Source organism: Mauremys reevesii, linkage group 1 (assembly GCF_016161935.1).
Source record: "Mauremys reevesii isolate NIE-2019 linkage group 1, ASM1616193v1, whole genome shotgun sequence".
Taxonomy (NCBI): Eukaryota; Metazoa; Chordata; order Testudines; family Geoemydidae; genus Mauremys; species Mauremys reevesii.
The window spans coordinates 226,564,012-226,584,210 of NC_052623.1; the positions used below are offsets into that span (position 1 = coordinate 226,564,012).

General features: G+C 44.0%; 1 protein-coding gene across 22 annotated transcripts in view; it reads right to left on the reverse strand.

The window, feature by feature from the left end:
• Positions 1-20,199, reverse strand: part of TSPAN11 (tetraspanin 11) — a 203,203-nt gene that overhangs the window by 105,320 nt on the left and 77,684 nt on the right. For all 22 annotated transcript variants that reach the window (XR_005598407.1, XR_005598397.1, XR_005598377.1 and 19 more), the window contains 2 exons: positions 3,033-3,107; positions 424-528 (listed from right to left, as the gene is read on the reverse strand). Coding sequence is in view for 13 of the 22 variants with exons in the window: in XM_039538458.1 (XP_039394392.1) it covers positions 424-528; positions 3,033-3,107 (180 nt within the window). In the remaining 9 variants the exon portion in view is untranslated. The remainder of the gene's footprint in view (positions 1-423; positions 529-3,032; positions 3,108-20,199) is intronic.

The following is a 20,199-nucleotide window of genomic DNA, read 5'->3' on the forward strand; positions in this document are numbered from 1 at the left end:
ATGTCAGCTATCACCCTCTGGGGGCACACACTCAATCATGGGGCCCAATTCTGATCTCACACTGGTTTTACAATAGTTAAACTCCACTGGCTCCAACAGTTACTCCTGATTTATACCAGTGTAAATGAGATCAGAATCAGGCTCAGTGACCGTAACTGTTGCAAAAGCCAATGCAGTCAAATTTACAGAAGTAATCACTGATTTGGAGTCGCCTCTGTTTTTGCATCTCAACTTTGAGAACAGTGAGGGTAGCTATCTGAAGAATCAGACTTTCAGAAAAGCTTCTTTCAGAGGTTTGCCTGAACTTCCTTGGTCTGGTAATTAGGTAAGCTCAGGTCATCTCATGAGATTTCCAGCAACTAGTAATATTAAATGAAACATGAGCTAGGCAGCAGCAGTGTGAGTGACAGAAGATTTCCTTACGTCTTGCTGCAGGCGATCGACGGAATGTGTGATGTGTGTTTTCCCAGGAACAGCATAATTCTCAGTCAGGGTCTGGGTCAGGTGCTGTTTCAGCTCCTCGCTTAGCTGTACACCAATGAGAAAAGTCATAATGAATACATTCTAGAAGGAAATGTGCATTTTTGCTTTAGGTTTTAGGTCCCTCCAAGGCATGATTCAGATCTTTCTTATTTCAGTGTAAATCAGGAATAAGTCCCCAGTGTCAGTGGAGTTACACTGGTGTAAAACTGGCATGAAGTTGGAATCAGGCCTGATATATTTATATATTAAAATCCTAAATTGGCGAAATCTTCTTTTAAAATGTGCTTAAAGTGACATACGCACTAAACAAACAGAACATTCAAAGGCCCAGATGGCCCTACATCTTAAGTGTCCATAGATAGAAAACAAAACAAAAAACAAGAAACGTCAGACACCAAACCTTCTGTTCCCTGAACTATTGTTCTGTATCTTATCATGTGTTTGCTTGTTTCATTAGGTTGCATAAGCTCTTCAGAGGAGAGATCACATATTAATCTAGATTTGCAAAATGCAGTGTTAAATTACAGTGCTATGTAAAATGATAATAATATAATAAACAGGAAATGAAAAATATAATTGATATTAAGACCAGATCATTAACTGCAATCTAAATTATTAAAATAAATTAAAGGCATGGGGGATGAGCAACATTATGAGGCTGATGATAACTTCATAGAGTATTAATCTGATTGATTGAACTCTGGGTTCATACTACAGGCCTTTGATTATTGTTTACTCAAAGTCAGTGTGAGCTGGCTCCTTATCTATGATTAGGCTACTGGGATTTAAAATGTGAATAAAATAAAGTGTTCCAGAAAAGACAGTGAGCCTGATTCCAATCTCAGTAATGCTGGTTTAAAATAAGAGGTAACTCCTTTGTAGTCAGTGAAGTTGCACTGGTGTGAGATCAGAATCAGGCCCAAGATTTCCAAGAGAGAAAAAATATACAGAGCGCATGGAGGGATTCTGCAGGCTGGAACAGCAAAAGAACCCAAAAGAATCTTTCAAAGCAGAAAAAGAACAGCTTCACTGTTGTATAACATGTGCAACACTGGCCAAAATATAATATTCCCTTCATCGTTTATGTGGGAGTATTTCTGGTGAGCGAATGATGTTTTTTGGAAAGGCATCCACAATTAAAAGTCAGCAAGTGCAACATTATATAATTCTACAAAATTAAACCCAATTCCCATTCATACATTTACTGATTGAATATACCAGCTAGTGGGAGTGAGAACAGAAGATCAGGGCTTGGAAACTGGTCCCACACAATTCGGGCCCCAGTCTAACGTTGCCTCTGTTCTAAACCAGGGTAAAGCTGTCGGCTTCAGAGATATTCCAGGATAAATGAGATTAGAATCTTTAACTTTCTGAGGGCTTGTCTACACTTACAGCACTGCAGTACTTAGTGAAGATGCTACCTGTGCTGAACAGGAAAGAGCTTCTCCGGTTGCCATAGCACTGTCTACACTGGGGGTTGGGTCGCTGTGGATTTGCAGAGGTGATGAGACCATGGAAATTCCTCTCACATTTCACCACTACCAGTTCTTGGGGATGTAGGTTTCTCAACTGTCTGCTAGGAGCCATGCAGTTCAGAGAGTACGAGAAACTACCTCATGGGGAGAGGGGCAGAGGAGCTTGAACCCAGCCTTTGATCTATGTTTCTTTTGTTTTAAATGCAGTTCCCTGGGGCTAGCAGTGGAGATGGGGAGCTCAACTGGATTGCTGAAACTGTGCTAAGGGGCATCCCTCTCCAGCTGATACAGGACTTCTAGGGGAGGAGGGAGCTTTCCTTCATGTTGGAAGAGATGAGAGGTTTTCTATCCAACAGTAACATTTTGTGAGTGTTGGTGGGGCTCCGACTGTCATAGGCAGGACACTGGACTAGATGGACCAATGTTCTGAACTGGGTTATTTTCCAATTTATGCTCTGAATGTGTAGGAACAAGAAGTTACAAACTTACCCAGCCTCAAGCACACTCCTTTGCACTGTTACAGTCTGCAGCATTCTCAAGGGGTTCCCCCTTTTGCGCTCAGATGAGGGCTCAAACCCAGCAGAAATGCCCAGAGCAGTCAGGCAGCAGCAACATCTGAAGGGTCGCCACACACCCCTTTGTGCTGAGCTCTGCAACACCTGTCTGCACAGGGTCACATGGAGGGAAGGTGGAATGGCCAATCAAGGTGTACATTGTACAAGTTGGCTTGTGCCAGAACTTGGGGAAAGGAAGAACCTGGGGTTGTATCTGCTGCTCTTCTCCCATATCCTATGGGAGAGGCAAAGCTAAGCTGGATGGGACTGGGATTTGTGTTCCTCAGCCCAGCAACGTTTTCCTGTGGTTTAGACCCTTATTATGTGGCCTTGCTTTGTGCAACGGTATTTGGCTCTATGAATTTAAGAAAATACTTCGGGTAACTTTTACAAAACACTAATATTTTCAATTAATTTCTACTGAGCTCTTATAAGAATTGACTTTCTTAACCCAACCTTGCCGACAGATATTTAGTGCTGTAACATTAAAAATATACATAAAACAAACCTTTCAACTTACCCTTTGATAGTAAATGTAGGCAAGAACTCCAGCAACCAGCTCGATAAGGAAGATCAAGAGGAGCATGGAGAAATACTGCAAGGGGGAAAACAAAAAATAACCCCGGTTGTATCTGATTAGAAAAACAGGACAACATAGATTCCAAAAGGAAGTGAAAACACGTTCCTACAATGTCAGGAACTCTGACGCTCTTATGTTTGAGAGATGGTAATTCCCTGAAGTTCTGAAGTAACTTTTCCATGAAGAAGCAAGTAGAGAAAAATGGTTCAAGGGTTAGGGGGTTAGCCTAGGACTTGGGAGATTTGGGTTCAATTCCGTACTCAGCCACAGACTTCACGTGTGACCCTGGTCTTCCTGTGCCTCAACTCCTCATCTGTAAAATGGGGAGAATAGTGCTTCTCTACCTCCTAGGGGTGCTGAGAGCTACTCAGATACTATGGTAATGGGGGCCACTTAAGTAGCTAACACAGGTCGGCAGAAACATGCTGAGCAGGAAATGAAGGAGTTAGGAAACGAAGAGAAGACTACCAAAGAAAGAGCAAGTGGGGATGAAAGGAAAAGATGGGAAGGCCGTGGCCAGTGGGGAGAACAAGGAGCAAGAGGATGCTAATGGGCTCCTTTATCAGAGACAGGTTTCAGAGTAGCAGCCAATTTGTTAGTCTCTAAGGTGCCACAAGTACTCCTGTTCTTTTTATCAGAGACAGTGGCTTTAACAAACGTTTGTCTCCCTTGTAAAGAAATCATGGCTGGGTTGGAGCAATTCATGCGACTAGTGCATCTAAGGATAACATCATAGTTTGGACCCTGCTTCAGCAAAGCACATAAACATATGCTTACGTCCATACTTACTTAGCAAAGCAATTATGCACATACCTAATAGCCAATGTGCTTAAGTGCTTTGCTGAATTGGGGCCTTAAACATTAATGGCTTTTCGCACTAAGCATGGCCCAAAGCAGATTTTATAAGTTCATAAGCCTATTTTGCAGCCATTTAGAAACAAAACCATAACAAAAACAACCTGGCAAAGCAAATGTACAGCATAATCTGCACATGGAAAACTTCAAGTTCAAGGACTTGGCTGGTTTCATGCTCTCTCTCCTGCACTCTATTCGTGAGGGGGAAAAAAAGGTTTTTTTTAACAGTGGCAAAACTGCACTTTGTGTCTCACCCTTTCACAAATTAAAAGCAACGATTTCCAGAAAGATTCATATTGAGGCATCAGCCAACCATATGAAATTTCAGCCCCAAAGTTGAAAAAAAAATCACTAAAAATTATGAGCATCTACAAATTGGGATTAGAATGTAAACTGTTTTACAACCTTAATTAATGTATAATGGTCAACATCTGAGCCCACTGTAAAGATCCCAATTCTGGTCATTTATTGAAGTTTAATTTCTCAGTTTATTCCATTGCCTTTTTTTTTTTTACCTGTAAATAATAATCCTGAGAGAGGTATTTTCCCATTAGCCAGGATAGAATATAGGAATTAGAGGGTCTCAGAACCTGGGCTCCAGCCTGAGTGGGAAAACCTACCCTGCTATTTTTAGTTCTGGAGTGAGAGCTCTGCAAGGCTGAGTCCTGTAAGTGTCAATGATGCTACTAATAGACATAAAATTAGGCATGCCGATAAGTGTTTGCAGGATCAGGACCCAAAGTCTTAGCTTTGAGAATCAAGCTGGGTTCTCTCCTTGCACGCCAACTGTAATAGGGATTCTGCAGGCCAAAGTATGTGCTCAGAGACACGTGGGTAAACATCGTCTTCAGTAAGTTTGCAAAAGTGCAACTAATTGGCCCTGTAACTGGAACCTAAAACAGTTTTGTTGATAATGCTCAAGAAGTAATACAATCCAGCTCCCTCTCTGTGAGCTGTGCTGGCTTTGCAGGGCTAACATAATGACCATCTGTTTGGCTCATCAGCAGGCTCTGAACCTGGGATCTTCAGCATTGCTTGAGCTAAAGGAGAAACTCCTCTAGATGGCAGCCGTAATAGAGTCTTATCCTCTTATGAGGACCAGCCGCTAGGGCAGGGGTAGTCAGCAAGCAAATTGCAATCTCGACTGCCAGATGCTTCTGAACAGACCCCCAATTTTTTTTTATTTACTTATTATTATTGTTTTTTTTAAACTTTCTCTGGAGTCTGGACCCTGGACCTTTACTATACCTTGACCAAGAAATTTGGACCTTGATAAAAAATAACTGACTACCTCTGCCTTGGGGGGACAAAAACCACCATTGTACAAGTCAGGGTTACACTGACAAGAGTAAAAAGGAAAAAGAAATAATTTGTCACTAAGATATGGCTCTGAATATACACAGGCTGCAGATTTACAAAGGGTTGTTTTCAAGGTAGAACCAAAGTACAAAGAATTAATTGCTTTTATACCTTTGGATATTTGTTCTTCAAATTTACCTCTTTGTATACAAGTGTATGTGCTGTTCTATTACCAGCCGCAAGGCTAGATACCCACTTTTGAAAGGATGATTGTTAGGGTCAAAAGAATGTTTGTACCTTACTCTCTACCATACTGGGGTCTTCCCCTCCACCCCTGGGGTATGCATTCTAGCCATGACTCTAATATGGCATCCTTAGGAGTATTATTATTCATTTTAGGTTGTTGCTAACAAGGTGACCTCCTGTGTTTTTCTTGCATATCTCCTATTCAAGTATTGACCAAACACAACTCTGCTTGACATACAAGGAAGGAAAAGAGCTCACCAAGAAACTTGACCACTGCAGACTAAGTCAAACCTGACTCTATGACTGCCATCAGTGGCAGACTTGGAAACAGGGGAAACTTGTGTAAATTGACTTTAGTGGAGCTATGCTGAGTTATACCATCAAAGCATCTGGCCCTCCAACTGCAATTAAAGAGACCAAGGCCATGATTTCCCTCTTACTCTGGTGTAACTCCATTGACTTCAGTGGAGATCATTCTGATTTACTCTAGTGTAAAATGGAGAATGGGGACTTTGTTTTCAAAACATCACCCAGTTCATTCCTATTGTCACCTTCTTCACTTGCAGAGGACTGAGATGAGCAAAATTGGATACACTTTGCTCTTAATGATACTATGTGAAAGGAACCCCCTGCAGGTTTTTTCACAGCTATTGAAAGAACTCTCAGAGTCAGAGCCATATCAATATCAGCATTTTACCATGACTGCATTCTTTTTCTTAGTACATAGAATCCCAGTCAAAGAAAACTCTCAGCTTGATTCTCCTCACCTGTACGCTGTAGTAAACCAGGAGTAACTCTGTTGAAGTCAATAGAGCAGTATCAGTGTAAAATCAGAATCAGGCAATCTAAATGCTCACCCATTATTAACGGAATGCTACAGTACACAAAGCACCACTGAAACTGTCTTATAGTATAGTATCTATAGGAGGTCAAAACCCATGGTTTGACATTATGCATATTAAAAATTCTGGTTAAATGTAAATACTGTACATACACTTACATTGATTATACTAGTGCTTTCTAGAACATAAAAGGACCAGTACTACATTATAAACTCATGGAGAGAAAATTTTCATTTTACAGTAAATAATACTCCTGTATCAAGTATCAGAGGGGTAGCTGTGTTAGTCTGGATCTGTAAAAGCAGCAAAGAGCAAAGGTGCTACACAGGACTCTTTAATACTCCTGTACGTTTATGCAGCTCCTGTCAACCCAGAGAAATCCCAGAGTGCTTTATCAGCTACCTACCACTGAAACATACGTGATTCTGAGGAGAAACACAGCAGCTGTTTTAACAGAACAAAGCACAGAATGCACACAGAGTCCGAGAGATACCAAGTGAAGTGTACCATATCTGGTTAAAACTGCAAGGACAGCTTAAGAAAGCAGAATGTAATTAACAGAACTGAAACAAATCCAAGGTGAGAAGGGTTAACAAATAACCCTACTTACATTAAGGATCCCATTCAGGACCTTGGTTTTATGACTCATTAAGTAAGCTCTCTGGAGCAGGGACCATCTCAGTGTTATATGTCTGTATAGTACCTAGCACAATGGGGCCCTGGCCTCTAGGTGTTACCATAATTAAAATTAATTAAATAAATAATAAATATGTTGGCTAGAGAAATGCCAAGAAAGCCTGGAACCTTTCAATTGCTTTCTTTTGGAATTGGGCAGCAACAAGGTGGCAGAGATTATTTAAGTTTTGGGGTGTCACTCCTGACTGCATCTGTGGAGGCAAGGACGAAAGGGCAGAATCCAACCCCCCTAACCCTATGGAAGTATAAGAAGGAAACTCCTCAAGTTAAAACTCATGGAATTTCTTCTCCCCTTTGTGGATTACTCCAGCACACGATGGACCCCTATAGTAACAAAAGTTAGAATAGTGGAACTAAATATAACCATGGCATTAAAGAGCTGTTCCTCTTTAGAAAGCACATGGAAAAAGGGCTGGGATGCTTCATTTTAATACAGCTATTTTGCCCTTAAGAATACAAAGCAGCTTGCCAAAATCTGGGAAAATGTTAAAAAATTATTCCTTTCCATTAATCTTTTTTTTTTCTTTTTTTTTTTTTTGAGCTCTGGAGGTGGATCATTATGCTGGTAATTTTACAGTTGATGCATTTGTTACATGGGATTCTAAGAACAGTGATTAGAATGCTTGCCTCATTAACTTGTCACTTCTCCTGCTAATCTCCTCCACACCTGCATGTCTTACATATTGAAAAATAGTACTGTTCCAAGAGTATTGTGAGAAATTAACATCCAATAAAATCTAGGTCAAACGACGAGAATTAAACTTTCAGGCAGGATTTTTTGGAAAATCACAAGCTTACCAAAACCCATCTAGTTGATGTGTCTCAGTCCGCAATTCATTTCTGATACCACCTGGGACACCAAATACTTATTACATTTTTTTTTTGAAGGGGAATGTTAACAAAAGGATGGCTTCATTTTGTCAGCACCAATTCATGTGTCACTGAAACAGCATTACAAATACAACTCCAGGATTCTCCTAAAAGAATATAATTGCTATGGTTGCTATTGAAGAGAAAAATTATACCTTCTTTTAATGGCAGTCTAAATTAGTACATGCCACCACCTCACAGGGATTTTTTAAAAATCAAGTCTTCTATTAATACTTAGTCAAGTCATCAGAAATCATTCTAGAAATGTAAAGAGTAAAAGAAATATCAGACAAAAGTGTCTTTTAAACGCCTCTTTCTTTCCTAGTAAATAAATGTGCCGAGGAAGCTAGGGGCACACTCAGAATAAATACACTTGTCTCATGAGAAATGCTGTTTGTTTGGTGGTGAAAATAAAGCCAGGCTATTTTTTTTCCAGCAACTCTTGAAGGTTCTTCCCCCCATCAACATAGAGTTCTGATTCATTAGTTAAATGAGGATGACAATTATGGCTCAAAACCCAAGCTCAGTATCCAGTCTGATTAGTTTGGCTAGACTCCGAGTAGATATGCAGGGAGGTGGGGAGAGAAAATTCTGCTATAGAGCTGCTCACTAGACCTACTTCACCACTACGGAGGCCCACCTGGAGACCTACTGAAGCCCACTCCTGCCTGAGAGTGGAGAAAAGGTGATGGTTGTGGGAAAGGACCATTACATCAGCCTTGCACCTGACTCATGCCCACGCATGCTGCCACAAAGGGGCCTCACGCAGAGTGGGGTAGTGAACAGCACAGGTTCCATTGCAGAAGGACCCTCGGTCTATGGAGGAAGTGACTGGATTGCATCCAGCTGATAAAGTACAAGAAAAGCCAGTGCTGAACCAAGGCCTGCTCTGCATGTAGCCTTGTCTCAACCTAGTTGCACATATACCTACACTTAAACATGTTTCCCACCGACATAAGTGACCTGTTACAGAGACACAGTAACACCACTTCCCCAAGTGGTGCTGAGCCATGATCAAGGTACTGAGATCGATGCAGCATGAGTGTAGACACTACATTATCGAAGTTGACCTTTACAGTCCTCCAGCAGCTTTCCCACAATGCCTGACACTGACCATTCTGGTCACAACTGTAAAATTTACTGCCAAGGGGTCATGGAGAGCAGAAAGCCTCTCTCTCCTTTAAAGCCCTGCAAATTTTGGAAATGCCTTTTCCTGATTGTCAATCTTTGCAAGCGCAGCTAGAAGTGCTCCAGTGTTGCGTACAACTGCTCATGCTCACTACATGCTCCAGACTAGCTCTGGCTTGTGACAGGAGATGTTGAATCTCCTGAGCCTGTGGGGAGTAGAGGCTGTGCAGGCACAGTTACTGACCAGCCATAGAAATGTGGACGACTACAAGCAGATTGCCTAGGGGAGTCAGGAGAAGGGGGTATGACAGGGACCAACCGCTGTGCGGCATGAAAGCGAAGGAACTGTGTTAGGTCTCCCTGGCCTTCCGATATGCCTAACAGTCAATCCAGAGCCAAGCCACAGATCGGCCATTTTTACAAAGAGTTGTGCTGTGAGCCAGGATCAGTTTGAGACTCCATCGCAGTCCAGTCAGTCCCAGCAGTTGAGCATGGGCGAGCTCGGTGCAAACGAAGGATCCTTGGGCAAGTGTGTAAATTTATTTCCCATTACAGTGATGGCACCCCCGACTTAACAGGACACAGCTACCGACTTTGCATGAATTTCCTCGTACTACAGGAGGCAGTGGTACAACAAAGAGAGGTAGCGTTGTTGTTTGTATTTCATTTCCCTGTAGAGTCAGCCAAAGGGACGCCATGCAGACCAGTTTGTTTATGTACACAGGGATGTCTCTTAAATCCTCCTGGGAGATCTGGATGACACTTTCATGGAGGCACTGTGCAATCCTCCCCCAAAAGCTTCTAGAGATGGCAACCTTATTTCTTTCTCTGCAGGAGGACACTTTCCCACAGCAGTCAGCGATAACTTCAGCAGGCACCACTGCAGTACAGAGGCTAGCAGCATATGGGCCTGGGCTGCTTCAGGACGCCAGCTGCAGCTGTATTCTCTCTGCCTTTGTTACCCTCACAAATGAAGTATCAGCGAAAACAACCACCACCTGTGGAAAATGGTGCCAGTATTCAGAGCCATTGCCTAAAATAATCATAGCTTCATGCAACTGAGCAATTCCCTCTTCACTTCCCTCATCCCTGGTGGGCCAGGCTCAGAATGGCTGGTGCTGCGAGTGGCACCATGCACACAACTCCAAAGAAGAAGTGTCAATAAGCATGTCTTGTGCAAAACGTTAGGGTAGCAAGGGAGGGAGTTCTGAACCTTAACGTTTGATTTCTGTTGCAACTATACTGACAATGGTACCTCTGTGTGTTTTATCTGCAGCTGCAGCAGTCTTGAGGGCTTCCCCTACACACCCATGGAATGCCAGAGCCAGATAAGGAGGAGAAAGAAGAGGACTTGGGAATGACATGTTCAGTGAGATCCCGCAAGCTGGTGCTGCATCAGACTGTGAGCAGAGGGCTTGGAGGGTGAACACCGAACACAGCCTGGAGAAGGAAAGAGCAGACTGGAGCAAGGCCCAGGACTCCCAGCAGGGAAAGGAGACGGAGATGCACAAGGACACAAGGGGGTTTCTCTGGCAGCAAACACAGATGCTGCAGACTCTTGTGGACCTACAGGTTCAACAATCATGGGCTCGCCTCTCTTTGCAATCCATGGAGAGCTCCATTGTAGCACCTCCTTACGCCCCCCTCAACATTCCATGTCGCACCAGGGATCACAGACCTACCCCTACCACTTCCAACCAGGGGACATTAAGGACAACTACAGCTCCACATACACGACATGCGAAAACTACGGCTGCTGTATGTGTATGTAACTAAACTGGACATAAGTGTTCTTTCCCTTTGTTAAATTCTGTTCCATTAATATATTCAATTTTTAATGTATTTGCTTTTAAATTGCACAGAGTTTTTTGCATTTATTTTATTACTAAATAAAATTCTATTATTTGGAACGTAATTCACGTTCATTAGTTCACACGTGCTGTAGAGTGTCCAGCAGTTCTGGAAGCGCCTGTTTACTTGTTACTGTACAGTGTGACACAACTCACAGGATCAGTGACAAACAGTTTAATAATCACAAATGTACAAGCGCTGCACAATTCCTAACAGGCCCCAAAACAGCAGGGCCAGGCAGAGCACGGTACACTACAACGCATTACCGTGGCTCATGGTAAAACTGCTCTTTCAAAGCTTCCCTGAGCAGCATAGCCCTGCATTGAACTCTTCTCATAGCCCTTGTGGCTGTTTGCTGAGTTTAAACAGTCAGACACTCCCCACTCCACCCTAGTGGCAGCTTTTTCCCTTTGGCTCACAAATATTATGCAGGACATAACAGGCAGCTATAACCACTGGGGTATTTTTTCCACTGAGATCAGATTTTGTGAGTAAGCATCCTTTCAATCTACCAAACACACTCTCAATTGTCATTCTGCACCTGCTGAGCCAGTAGTTGAATCCTTCCATGGCACTGCCCAGCTGGCTGGCATACAGCTTCATGAGGCAGAGGAGCAAGAAATAGGCTGGGTTCCCCATGATTACTACTGGCTTTTATGCATTGCCATTGGTAAACCATCATTTGGGGAAGAAAGGCCCTGTTTATAGCTTTCTGAACGGTCCTGTGTTCTTAAAAGATGTAAGCATCATTCATGTTCCCTGGTCAGCCCATACTGACGTCAGTGAAGTGTTACCAGTTACCCAACAATGCTTGCATAATGATAGAAAAGTAGCTCTTTCTGTAGATGTACTCTGTGGCAAGATGGTCTGGTGTCAAAATAGGTATGTGTGCTGTCTACTGCTCCACCACAGTTCAGGAACCCCACTGCTGAAAATCCATCCACATTGCGCTTAGCCGGAGACGATTAATGGCCTTGCACACTTGCATGACAACAGCCCCCACAGTGAATTTTCCAATTCCAAAATGATTTTCCACTGACTCAGCAATCCAGCACTGCAAGTTTCCACAGTGTGATCCACTTTCAGTGCAGCTCTCACTTTGGTGTCCCTTGCGCAAGAGCGAGCTAGGCACACAGATCCAGGAATGTAACCTTGTGCATCTGAAAGTTCTGCAGCCACCGCTTGTCATCCCACACCTGCATTTTGATGGGAACCCACCAGTCAATGCTCATTTCTTGGGCCCATAAGCAGCACTGAATGATTTGCAGCTGCTTTGTGAATGCCACCTGCAACCCTGAACTGGTTTGCGCAGTGTCCCACGGTGATCTGTCCTCTGGGAAATCATCATGTGCCACACGGCTGTGTGACCTCACAGTCCTGTAGGAGATTAACTTCTTCATAACCAGTCAAAGGGCGGGTACAATTTGGAGGCTGGTGTGGAGCCATGGAGACAGACTGCTGCTACAGAGTCTCTGTGCATACAGACACGCCAGCATGTGAAAGGTGAAGTTCACCTGGTCAGCACCACCTGCATCATCTGGTGGCGTGGCAGTTTGTATAAGTCCTACAGTTGTCTAAGTGTGCAACACATTGCACAGGACCGACTGAAGATGCCGCAGAGCTTCCTGGCCATTGTCAGTAGTGTCTTCACCGGGGCATCATGATCTAGAAATTCCTTCACAGACAGACTGAGGCAGTGAACAAGGCAAGGGACATGCTGGAAACCGCTATCTTGCATTATTTTGTGATGTCTGCTCCAACATCCATTGGCACAAACCCAGCAGAGATGGTGTGGAGCCCCAGCCACTCCTCCATGAGAGCACACACTTTATCCAAGATGTCACTAGGGTCTGCTCTTTTTCACTCCCACACATGGAGAGTGGTGGGATGTTGAATGAGGGTGTACACGTTGCCAGTGCTGTTGCTAACCCAGTGGGCTGTAACAGACAGAGACCACATGTCCGTGGTCAGGTACACATTCCTGCCTTCACACTACTCAGCCCACACTGTACTGCGCTTCTCACAGCAGCACACAGATCTGGCACTGCCTTTTTAGCAAAACAGGAGAAGCTGCCTAGGGATCTGCCACCTGGCGCAGCTGCAGCCACAAAGCATCTGAAGCCCTCACCTTCCACCAGGGAGAAAGGAAGCGTGTCCATGGCCAGCATCCTCACGTGTTCTGTGGCCAGTTTCATGGCCATAAGGGGCTTGCAATGATATTTTTGCCTGCTTCTGAAAAGACTCCACTGTGGTCCGTGGAGTGATGCTGCCTGATTTAGCAGATGAGATCATGGAAAGTGTTGGTGGTGTCAGCCTCTCTGACCCAGTAGACCCAGGGCTTGTTTGCTTTCCTCCTGAGCTAACCTTTTGCGGCATGTTTGCGTTCCATACATTTTAGCAGGCCCAGTGTTACCAGTCTTTTGGTGTCATGGACCAGACTGACTCTGTCTGTACAGGTGGCAAATGGCAGAGGTACCGTCCCCAGCATCAGGCTGGGAATGGTTCCAAACCCAGAATCTTGACTGTTTGCCTTTGGCAGGAAGGGATTGGGGGCTTATAGCTGGTGATGGTTGCTGCTGATTTAAATGCAGTGTGGAAGCATCGCTTAGTTCCCCCTAAACAATGTCCAGCAGAGATGGAGACTGTTCCCCACCTATGGGCTGTGACTAATAATCACATCCTTTCCAGAACTGACTGAGCTGATCGTCTCTGGACAGTAGCCTGCTGCTGTGCTGGCTCAAGAAAAGAAACCTCATGTTGTGCTGGACTAACGGGAGATGCGCTAACCTCTTTTTTCTTCTCACCAGTAGTATCACCATCACCTGAAGTGGTCAATTCGGCCCCAGGATCCTCTTCAAAGGAGCCATATGCCTCTGGGAAAGTCATATCAATTGGTTCCCCATCTTCACTTCCTGGAGCTCACACTGCAGCACTAACACAACAGCTTCTCCACTGAGCAAGATTCCAGAAGCAAAGGTCTTCTTTCTTCCTCCCCTTCTGAAGTGCTCCACAAAAGAATCCTGCTTGTGAGAAGCCTCAAGCTAGGGTCTCCTGGATCAACTAACACAGCTCTCAGACTGCGGCTGTACGAACCATGGGGAGACATTAGTGCTTGAACTGGCAGCGCTGTCAGAGACTGATCTTTTTCTTTAATGAGACTGAAATAACTGCCTCTTTACAGTCCCTGTTTTCATTTTGCAAAAAAGTGAGGGGAAGGCAGGCTTCATGGAAGTGAGGTGAAATCAAGGAATAGTTGCTGCTCTACATAACAGTAGACCCATCAGTCAGCGCAGGTATAGGGTCAGAGAAAGAATACCTTAATGACCTGCACTGCTGGGAGAATCCTCTCCAAAAGCTGCGGCTTTCTCCAAAGATGCAGTCTGCTCTGCTGTTGAGCTCCAGGCAGAGCTTCAAACAAACTTCAGGTGGCTACACTGAACCAATTGGAGATAATGTGCCCTCATTCTATGAAAGTATACCCATGGTAACACGTGACAGACTACACAGAAGTTGAATTTTCCAACATCAACTCGAAACAAAATGGGAAACTCAGAACAAAAAAGCTAACGTCAAAGTGAAATAGAAACTCAGAACACAATGTTAAAGCCGGAATGAAACAAATGAAAAATTCAGAATGAAAATCTAAAGTTGGAACAAAACAAAATGGTAACGTCAAAACAAAATAAGACAGTTTACAAATTTCTCCAATTGCTCCAAAAATATCTTGTTGAAAGTTTAGCTGAAGCCGATTCAATATTGCAAAAAATATTCCTTTGATGAATAGGTATTTTCTAATGTAAAATGCTTTCATCAGAAAATTCTCAACCAGCTCTCCCTACCTCACAGAAATCAATGGGGCTCTGTAGCGATGCAGGAATCCGAGGGCATGGAACAGCTTATAAGATAAGGACCTAAAACATGACGATGTATATTAAAGAAAACTAGTAAGAGAAAACAGAACCCTATCCTGTATGTAATAATAATGGCCTCAGGTCAGGTTTTTCCTGGCCATTAATAACCAGCTGGAGGAGTTGAGGCTAGAGGCAGGACAGGTCTTGATATCTTTTTCCTGTGGATTATGGCATGTAAAATGGGAGATTTTGGTTGTTAAATAAACTGCTATTACCCTATTCATTAAAAGATAAATAAAAAGAAGACCATTCCTCTCCAAAACTCATTAAAGTACATTCCCTCTGCAAGAATGATGAAACACCAGATCTTAATAAATAAAGCCAAGAAGTCACTGTTTCTTTTGGCAGACCAGAGATGAAGCAATGGGAAGGTCTAAAGAGACAAAGCTCAGTTAAACGTGACCCCAGACATAAATTCTGTTTAAATAAATAAATAAATAGCTGTAATAGACTCTAGGAAAACTGCATCAATGTTTCCATGACATTAAACAACAAAAAAGGAAACAGTTTAAAAATAAAATAGACATGGAGCTCTGGCATTTGCAATGCATCTATCGCAACATAATGCAAGTGAATAACAACCTGAAAATGTAAATGTCAGGACTGTTTTCGGTGACCAGATAAAGAGAAATGATCAAAATAAACTCAGTCTAATCAGTGAAAACTGAATTACTTTTTAAAAAGTAATTCAGTTTTAACTTCCAAAGGCCGTGGCAGTAAAATAGATATGGGAACTTTAAAAAAATATATAATACTTAACTAAAAACAAAAAGCCACACTTGCAGTATAATAATCCTCTGCATTTACACAACACCTTTCATTGAAAAAAAATAATAATCACAAAGCACACACGTCACCATCATTTTGATGCCCTATCTTGCTGTATCCTGTACAGACACCTAATGAGAGATAGTCCTTGCCCTAAAGCATTTACAATATAAATAGACAGGACAGACAAAGGGTGGGCGAGGAAACAGAGACACAGAGAAATGAGGTGACCCGCCCAAGGTGATACATGGCCAGGAACAGAACTCAAGTCTCCCAACTCCCAAAGCAATGTCCTATGCACTACATGTGCTGCCTCTCAGATTAACTGATTCAGTTCCACGGTATTCCTGAGATGTATAATAAGTATTTATTATACACATTTTACAGAGGAGACACCTGAGACAGATGCTAGAATACGTGTTCAAGGTTACACAGTGGGGCAGTGGCAGAACTGGGAATAGAATCCAGATGTTCTGGATTTCAGTCATCTGTTGCAGTCACTAGATACACTGCTCTCAAGTAAAAGATGATTTACTGAGAATATCCTTCAGCGTAAAATCTGTGCTGGCAAATGAGGAGCTGAGCTAAGTTGGGAGCAGCACCCCTCTAGAGGGAAAGATCCAAACCCAATGCACAGCAGGGAAAATTCACTCCCTTCGTTAGTTAGAGACCACCAGAGTTGCACACAAAAATAGGAACTTGCTGCAGTGGTGGAGATAAGAATTCAACCAACAACTATTACCAATAAGTTTTAAAATGTCACATCACTCACTTCCCAACACAAACGTCCTACTATCCGATTCTTTTTTGTAGTCATGAAAGGTAGTTAATGACAGAAAAACCCCATCCAACCTTTCTCTTAAACAAAAATTGAAAAGTCATTTCCTTTTTCTTCTGCAGTGAAACAATGCTTATGAAAATTGTGAACTCTGTTCCACCTAGCTGATTTGCAGGCCTCTATAGAGACAAGCTTGTTCTTGGTCCAGAATTTTGCCACTCCTTTGGCTGACATCAAAACAGAGCTGGAGAATGGGAATCCAGATGTTTGACTTCACAGGTTTCTGTAATTCAGCACTTAACCCACAAGGTCAGAACTCTTCATGAGCTTGAATCTACATTTGTGAGGTAGCAAGATAAATAAAGTAACACAGGTTATAGAATCCCTCCTGTTTCTTAAAATCCTATGGTTGAAGACTCCGGGCCGGAGTCTCATTTACAGAAAGGCTCTGGAAGTGTAAAGGGGTGTTAAAATGGCCACAAAATAGCTTTACACTGTGACATATCACCTCCTTCACCTGCTGAGCTCAGCATTTCTCCCTCTGGTGGTGGTGGTGGGGACCTGGAGTAAATCAGTCCCACTCTGAAGAGTTTCTATTCCTTGCTTGGCTTTTATTTGGGGAAAGGGCTTTTACCATTCTAGGGCTGACATACCTGCCTCCCACCACTCTCTTAGAGCTGTCCGGACGGACTTTGTCTCAACACCCACTTTAATGTTTTTGTTCTTAGCCCAGCCACTGAACCAATAGTGATGAACAAGTCATGTAACCTCAGGCTCCTCATATCTAACTTAGGTACAATAAGGCCAGAACAGTGTAATGGGCCCTTAGTACAAATGAGGATCAAACAATCTGGGTCTGATTCCCATGTGGGGTGATCTTACTATACTGGTAAAAGTGCAGCTTTGCCAGTACAGCTGTGTTCACACTACAGTGCTCTAGTACAGTGATATTCTTATACACCTCTACCCCGATATAACACTGTCCTCGGGAGCCAAAAAATCTTACTGCGTTACAGGTGAAACTGCGTTATATCGAACTTGTTTTGATCCGCCAGAGTGCGCAGCCCCGCCCCCCCATCTCCGGAGCACTGCTTTACCGCGTTATATCCAAATTCATGTTATATCGGGTTGCGTTATATCGGGGTAGAGGTGTACCAGTAAAGTGCTCCTACTGCAGACACGGTCTTACGGACACGTGAAAAGGATGAAAGGGCTTGAAGAGCTAAGCAGAGATGTGCAAGGGTCTTAGGGCAGGAATTGGGGCAATTTCAGGACTGGGGCCTATTGCAAAATTGGGACTCATCTAAATCACCTTTGGTTCACCTTTCTGTTCCTCACCGCAGCATACTAAAGAAAGAGGAGAGGGTCTGGTGTCTTAGACAGGTTCCTAGGGCTACGTGCAGACTGCATTCCAAAATGTTACAGATTTTATGTCATTTGAGACTTTACTTGAATTCCTGATCACTGAGGAATTCATGCTTTGCCCTAATGAGAGTCAGTCAACCCTCACAAAAATATTTCTGGGGGACATTTTGCAACAGAATGTGTCCCTGCTTTCTTTACCACTTGGCCAGATCTATTGTCAGCATGGGTAGTTTAAGAACAGCACTCCGGCAATTCTGCCTATTCTCACCAGTCTAGTTTGCCTAGTCTTAAGAGTCTTGGCAAGCACGTGGAAGCTTTTAAGGAGAGACTTCTACTGGAAAATACCCCAAATAAATATTCTCATGAGGGTCGAACTGACTTTTGCAAGGGCACGTCCCAAGCTCCCTTGGGAACAATTTCAATGTTACGGAGACATCTGGGAATTTGATCAAAGAACATAATCTTTGGGCCCATAAATGATCCTAGTACTATTTAAAGGGCTTATAAGAGAAACTACACCCAGTCTCTTCTGGAACTCAAATAGGGCCTAATTCTATTCTCACAATAGTTCTAAATCCAAGCAACTCTTATACCAGTATAAGCGAGAAGGACAATCATACCCATTGATTGTAGAAAAGAGCATATGCTGGAAAATTATATTAGGCACACACCAATACCTGGGGTAGCCCATATAGTAAATATATATATACACCTGTACCCTGATATAACGTGACCTGATAGAACGCAGGTTCGCATACAACATGGTAAAGCTCTGATACGCTGCTCTGAGCAGCGTGTTAAGGGTGTCGGGCCAGGCCAGGGCTGAGGGGTTTAATAAGGGGCAGAGGGTCTTGGGGGCGTCAGGGGCTCCCCCCCAGGATCTGGGGGGCAGGAGCTGCGGGAGGGCACTTTTGGGGGCCTCGCAGTCCCAGAGTGGCCCGGGGGATTAGTAGGGGGCCAGGAGCAGCCCGCTCTGCTTCCCTCGCTCCGGCCCCAGCCCTGTCACTTGGGGGAGGAGGCTTGGGGGAAGGGATCCCCCTTGCACTCACCAGCAGCGGCGGAAGCAGAGCAGCCCGGCCCCAGCCCGCTCCACTCTGCCAGCTCCCAGCTGCAGCGCTCTGCTTCCCGCCACAGGTGAGTATGGGGGGGCGTCCTTTTCCCAACCTCCCTGCACTCACCTGTGGCGGGAAGCGGAGCGCCACGGCTGGGAGGTGGCAGAGTGGAGTGCACTGGGGCTGCGTTGCTCTGCTTCCCGCCGCCGGTGAGTGCAGGGGGCGTCCTTTCCCCAACCTCCCTGCACTCACCAGCAGTGGCGGGAAGTGGAGCAGCCCAGCCCCAGACAGCTCCACTCTGCCAGCTCCCAGCCGTGGCCCTCCGCTTCCCGCCACAGGTGAGTGCAGGACCTTTCCCCAGCTGCCCCTCAGCAACACGGCTGAGACCGGGGCAAGGAAAGCGGAGCGGGCTGGGGCCACGTCGCTCTGCTTCCCGCCGCAGGTGAGTGCAGGGGCGGGGGCATCCTTTCCCCAACCTCTCCGCACTTACCGACGGTGGGAAGCAGAGTGCCGTGGCTGGGAGCTGGCAGGGTGGAGCGGACTGGAGCCGTGCTGCTCCGCTTCCCACCGCTGCTGGTGAGTGCCTGTCAGGGGGCGGGGAGGGGTGGATAGGGGTCAGAGCAGTCAGGGGACAGGGGGGTTGGGTAGGGGGTAGGATCCTGGAGGTGATTAGGGGCGGGGGTTTCTGGAGGGGGCAGTCAGGGAACAAGGAACGGGGGAGGCAAAGCAAGTTTGATATAATGCGGTCTCACCTATAACATGGTGAGATTTTTTGTCTCCCGAGGACCGCGTTATATCGGGGTAGAGGTGTATTTCCACATTTCTTGCTATTTTCATCAAATATGACTTTTTCTAAAAACTTGAAAAAAATCACAGCCTTGATTATCTTACATTTTATCTAGATACTAGAGCAATTAATCAATGTCTGATAATAAGAACTTTAATTTCACTTAACAGAATGAGATCCAGAAAGCTGACATCCAAGGAAGTGATACTCTACTAAAAATATAACACTATCTCATCACTCTCTCATAAACAATAGAGTCATCATGCTTCAGTTCTGTCAGTTTGTATTATCAGTTCTTCCTTGCATGCTCCCAGCAGAAAGTTCTTCCTTTAATAATTTACATTCCATTGTCTCTTTCAACTTGTATATTTCATAAATCGATAGTGGTGTTAGCACTGGCTGAGATATACTATTATTGTCTAATAATTTTTAAATGCACATTATTTTTCAAAACCTATATTCATTGTTAAAAAATTATTTTTGGAATATAGCCCATAAAACTCTTGTAGATGAGAAGATGGTAAAATAAAATGATTTCCCAGAGAATTGTCTCTTAAGTACAGTTTTCTCTGTTTATTTCCCTCTGAATTTCCTCTCATTTTTTTAAAGTGGAGTTGGACTCAAAGTTCTTATCTTTCATCATGTTTACTTCTTTTACT